General features: G+C 42.5%; 2 protein-coding genes across 3 annotated transcripts in view; both read right to left on the bottom strand.

Annotated features, from left to right (window-relative positions):
• The window catches only part of LOC106873858 (uncharacterized), a 7,481-nt gene extending 6,916 nt beyond the window's left edge, over positions 1-565 (bottom strand). The window contains exon 1 of one of the 2 annotated variants that reach the window (XM_052976001.1): positions 344-565. In XM_052976001.1, coding sequence (XP_052831961.1) covers positions 344-365 — 22 coding nt within the window. In that variant the 5' untranslated portion in view covers positions 366-565. The remainder of the gene's footprint in view (positions 1-343) is intronic. The other variant, XM_014921372.2, reaches the window with a different exon arrangement.
• Positions 566-771: 206 nt separating this feature from the next.
• LOC106873861 (titin homolog) lies at positions 772-5,362 on the bottom strand. The gene is made up of 3 exons (XM_014921376.2): positions 3,062-5,362; positions 2,781-2,874; positions 772-1,670 (listed from the first exon to the last, which is right to left on the bottom strand). Exons 1-3 carry the CDS (start codon positions 4,787-4,789, stop codon positions 940-942), a joined length of 2,553 nt encoding a protein of 850 aa, XP_014776862.1. The 5' UTR covers positions 4,790-5,362; the 3' UTR covers positions 772-939.
• Between the last annotated feature and the right edge of the window lie 6 nt (positions 5,363-5,368).

The following is a 5,368-nucleotide window of genomic DNA, read 5'->3' as shown; positions in this document are numbered from 1 at the left end:
GACACTTGCCCAAGGTGCTACGCAGTGGGACTGAACCCGGAACCATGTGGTTGGTAAGCAAGCTACTTACCACACAGCCGTATGGTTGGGAAGAATATACATTTTCTTGAGAGGAAAATACCGGATCGGGTTATTTTCTTGGTCCTCTCCTCTCCCCTCCGTTTGCCGGGGCGAATTTTTTTTTTTTTCATATTCGTTTACTACATGTTGTTTTACATCTATTACACTATTTCGTTTTCATTTTTTGCTCGGTCTCAAAGTTGACTGAAAAAAAAAAAAAATAGTTTACTGAAACAAAAGGACAAACACAATGACACATTTTGCAAACAAATTCTAGACTGACCTTCCAAGAAACTTGTGACCATAGTGCTGAGTCGGTTTCACCTCCAGAAGCTCATTTCTGTTATATTTCAATTAACTGATTATTTTCAGAGCAACTAAAAAAATTTTGCCGGAATCCATGACAGAAAAGAAGGACTATAATGTAAGGGAGGTAACTCTGCCTTTCAAGGGGAATAGCTTTCATATCCTCTTGGCTTTTACTTGTTTACGACCATGCTGGATTACCATTCTGAATGATTCAGTTCATTAAATCGACTACGGCGCTTATATTCTAAAGTTTGGTATTTATTCTAGGTATAAAAATGTGTGTGGAGGCGCAATGGCCCAGTGGTTAGGGCAGCGGACTCGTGGTCATAGGAACACGGTTTCGATTCCCAGACCGAAGATGATGATGATGATGATGATGTAAATACATATATAAATTAAAGATTTATTGTAAAAAATACTTTATTTTTACTCTCAACAAACAGTGACTCCACATTAAAAATAAGAAGTAAAATACAGAAAGAAGAAATATACAGTTAGATAAGCACATTTCATACGAGTCGTTGCACTGGGCGGTTGAGCGACTCATGAGTGCGAATGTGATCCAGAAAGTTAAAGCTGTACAGGCTGCCACTGAGAGTGTTTATTATAAATATGTTTAAATGTGTCGACAGTGTTCCCAATCAAGGAGTCCATTATACTGTTAGTGAGTTGCAACTTCAACTGCAGCTCGTCGGAATCGTAGTTCACCCACTGCGGTTCTTCGTCTTGCAGTTCTTGCACCAAGATGCGGTCGACGTGGTCCTTCTTCGACGTCTTCCATTTGTCAAACTCGTGGCCGCGGCTGCTGCTGCCACAGGGGACCGCCTCACCATCCAGATGCAGCAGGCTGCTGATGGCCTTCTCCACGACCTGCTGCAGTTCGTCAAGACATGCCGGTGGCTTAGAATGCGTACGATAGTATTTGTTGATATTCAGTTGGCTGTTCTGCAAGAGCAACTGAGCAAACACGCCCTCGCTTTGGTCCTCTTGATCGCTTTTGTGCAGTTTGTTACTTTTATCACACTTGTCTTCATAGATTTCACTCACAATTTCTCGTGTCAAGTCAAAAAGCATGGCTTTGTACGAGCGGCAGCTGTACTCATCAAAGTCAGTCGAGAGGTTTTCTGTAACGGAGAGGAATGTCTCTGGTAAAGCTATATCTTGTAACTGTATACACTTCTGTTTGTTTTCCCAAAGAATCTCAACAGCATCAGACACCAACTGCTGAATTTCTTCACGTTTATGAGGCACAGCATAATATTCTTTGGTTATTTTCAACAGCTCAGGTTTAGCAATTGTATCTGAAAATAAAAAAAAAAAAACCCATGGATCAATACTAGAAAATCTATCTCAAATTCAAATAATAATAATAATCCTTTCTAATATAGGCACAAGGCCTGGAATTTGTGGGGAGGGGGATAATCAATCACATCGACCTCAGTACTTGACTGGTACTTAATTTATCAACCCTAAAAGGATGAATAGCAAAGTTGACCTTGGCAGAATTTGAACTCAGAATGTAAAGACAGATGAAATAGCGCTAAGTATTTCACCGCATGCTAACTATTCTGCCAGTTTGTGGCCTTAACAACAACAACAACAATAATAATAATCATCATCAACAATATTTAACATCCATTTTCCATGCTGCCATGAGTTGGACAGTTTGACAGGGGGTGGCAAGGCTGGAGAGCTGCACCAAGCTCCAACTGTTCATTTTAGTAAGGTTTCTATGGCTGGATGCCCTTCCTAATGCCAACCACCTTGTAAAGTGTATTGGGTGCCTGCTATATACCACCCACATGGGGGCTTTAGCACTTTCCCCACCAAGAATCCAAAGACCGACCTGCAGATTGCAATCAGCAAGAAAACTCAATGTTTTCACCAAAAAAGAGTCATAAATGAAAATCAATCAAAGAAGTTATTGAATTTCATGATTGATTTTATTGTTTACAGTTTTTTCCAGTTAATTTTCTATTCTTTGCTTGTTTCAGTCATCAGACTACAGCCATGCTGGAGCACCACCTTAAAAAGAAATTTACCCCAGAACTTTTTTGGGGTTTTTTTTAATGTCTGGTACTAATCCTATTGGTTTTATTTGTTGAATCGTTGAGTTACAGGGATATAAACAAACCAACACCATTTGATTAATTTACATCTACATTTTATCATTTTATGCTCAGAGTCAAAAGCTTCATTTTTTTTTACCGTATGTGGTTTAATTCATTAGTTATTTAAATAATTATCTAATTAGTGGAAAATTAGTTTTTCTCATGATATTACTTTTGCAAGGGTTGCAAAATTTAATCAAACATCCCCTAGGAGTAAGGGGCAGGGAAAAGTTTAAGAACAACTACATCACCGTTATACAATGAAAACCAAAAGAATAGAATCATAAGTTTACAGCTTACCATTTTCTTTGGAACCCGGATATGGTGGGGGAGGCTTATAGGGGGTCAAATCAAAGTCTCCAAAGAAATCATCGGTGTCCGCGCTGTCTGGAGTCTATGAAAGAGGGAAAAAAAAACACCAAAAAAGTCTCATTGGGATTCATGAAATATCAAGAGATTAAGAGATGAAATGGTGACTTTATGACAGAAATATTGAGTGAGACTGACAGAGGAATGAGTCATGTAGACAGTGACTCATTTTAAATCACAAAAAAAGAAAAAGAAAAAGAAACGGTCTTTACCTTTTTCATATGACTGGGTAGAGGAGAATGAGGTCTGGATACGTTTTCCATCTTGTCTGCATCTTCAACATCGGCAGTTCCGAGGTCATCGGAAGACTCAGATTCAGGTGAAAGGGTCCACACGAAAAGATCCTCTTCAAAGCTGGACGACTGTTCAAAATGGGACCCTCTTTGCGTGGTCACTTTCCCTAAGTCAATGCTCACTTTCCCTTTTTTACCTGGCGACGCAGAAGGGGACGCAGCGGATAACTTCCGATTGTGAATGTCCACAATGTTCCCGACGGCATTGTCCACCAGAGAAGCCACCATTTCATCAACAAAATACTGCTGTTGAGTGTTAAACCCACTTTCTGGAGACTTCTCCCAAGCTGACTTTGCTGTTGCCGGAGGAGACACTTTACCAGCGACTGACTGGTTACCCAATGACAAGGACTTCCTCTTAGGCTTTGCTAATGCCCCTTTAGACTGGGCCATGGTCTGCTTCCTGTTGGCGACCACTTCACAGACAGTTGTGATGGACTGAGACACAAACTCACCAACAAGATCGCAAACTAGTTTCTCTACATATTCATTCCGAGAGACTTTCTTTTCAGTGGGTGTTTCTGGTGAATCTTGTAATTCTGCCATTACGTCTTTTCTCGCCGTTACATCTGTTGCTGTTGCTCGTTGTAATTCTTTCATTTCTGCTACATCTCCACCTGTTACTGATGTTGTTGTTGTTGTCTGGGTTGCATTTACAGATTTTGGAGAAGCTGTTAAAGGAGAAGTTTCTTCATCTGGTACGGATGCTGAATCACAAATAGCTTTATCGGCCTTCTCGGAATCACAGACAGTTTGATCAGTCTTCTTCGACTCACAGATCACTTGACTCTCTTCCTCTTGTTCCTGCCAGCTTGTCTTCGACTCACCTTCCTTCTCTGGTTCCTGCCACTTCATCTTGGACTCAAGTTCCTTCTCCGATTCTTGCAACCTTGCCTTCGACTCACCTTCTTTCTCAGACTCCTGCAAACTTGTCTTGGACACGTCTTTCTTCTCCGACTCCTGCAACCTCATCTTCGGCTCACATTCCTTTTCTAACTCTGACTCCTGCAACCTTGCCTTTGACTCACCTTCCTTCTCTGACTCCTGCAACGTTGTATTGGATTCACCTTCTTTCTCAGACTCCTGCAAACTTGTCTTGGACACATCTTCCTTCTCTGACTCCTGCAACCTCATCTTCGGCTCACTTTCCTTTTCTAACTCTGACTCCTGCAACCTTGTCTTCGACTCACCTTCTTTCTCAGACTCCTGCAAACTTGTCTTGGACACAACTTCCTTCTTTGATGCCTGCCACCTTGTTTCGAACTCACCTCCCTTCTCTTCCGCCTGCCACTTCATCTTGGACTCACGTTCTTTCTCTGACTCCTGCAACCTTGTCTCGGATACACCTTCCTTCTCTGACTCCTGCCAGCTCGTCTTGGACTCACTCGCCTCCTCTGATCCAGAAGTGGTGCCTCCTGCTTCATGTATCTTTTCTGATTCACTGCTGTCATCCACTACAGGCAACTTTTCAGACACATCAATGGCATCCGCTGCCATTTCCCTTTCCCGAAAGAGCTCCCATGCCAGATGTGCTGCAGCAGTGTCTACATTCATCGCACACACCTTTTTGTGTTCATAGACATTGTCCCCAGAATTCCTCTCGCTTTCTGTTTCATTCCCACATTCAATATCCACATGTTCTGACATAACAAGAGCCACAGAACGGTTGCCATTTACAGACACGTCCTCCTTAACGAAGTTCTCATTACCCAAGCTTAATTTCAAGGGATAACTTCTACTGCTGTTGCTGGTTTCACTGTGAACTGGGATCTGCTCGCTAATGTCGTCGTCAGTGTTGTCATCACTGTTGTCATCACGAAGGCTGGTAGTGGTTTCATTGTTTTTTGCGTCATGTCCAGCTGCAGATTCAGAACAGTGAGACGGGTGACTTGTCCAGCTTTTGTCCACTTCAAAGTCATCTGAGTAATAATGTCCAGATAATGTCGAGGAATCATCGTGTCTCTCGGACAAGTCTTTGGATTTAGTCGTCTCGCTCGGTTTTGCTTCCGAAACACTATGCGACAATGGAGTGGGTGCTGACGACAACAAAGGTGGCAAAGAAAGTGAGTGTGGAGGTGGAGGTGGTGATGATGGTAGTTGTGGTGGTGGTGACGATGAGGGTGGTGGTGGTGGTGGTGATGATGACGTAGGTGGTGGTGGCGGCGGAGATGAAGTTGGTGGTGGCGGTGGTGGTGATGAAGTTGGTGGTGGCGGTGGTGGTGATGA

This window comes from Octopus bimaculoides, chromosome 23 (genome assembly GCF_001194135.2).
Source record: "Octopus bimaculoides isolate UCB-OBI-ISO-001 chromosome 23, ASM119413v2, whole genome shotgun sequence".
Taxonomy (NCBI): Eukaryota; Metazoa; Mollusca; class Cephalopoda; order Octopoda; family Octopodidae; genus Octopus; species Octopus bimaculoides.
The sequence above is the reverse complement of the archived record's forward strand: the minus strand, read 5'-3'. Positions and strand labels throughout refer to the sequence as shown.

Coding starts and splice junctions, on each gene's coding strand:
- LOC106873861 (XM_014921376.2), bottom strand. CDS start 4,789: ATGTCAGAACATGTGGATATTGAATGTGGGAATGAAACAGAAAGCGAG. Junction 2,875..3,061: donor TACCCAGTCATATGAAAAAG/GTAAAGACCGTT, acceptor CCTCTTTCATAG/ACTCCAGACAGCGCGGACAC. Junction 1,671..2,780: donor TCCGGGTTCCAAAGAAAATG/GTAAGCTGTAAA, acceptor TTTTATTTTCAG/ATACAATTGCTAAACCTGAG.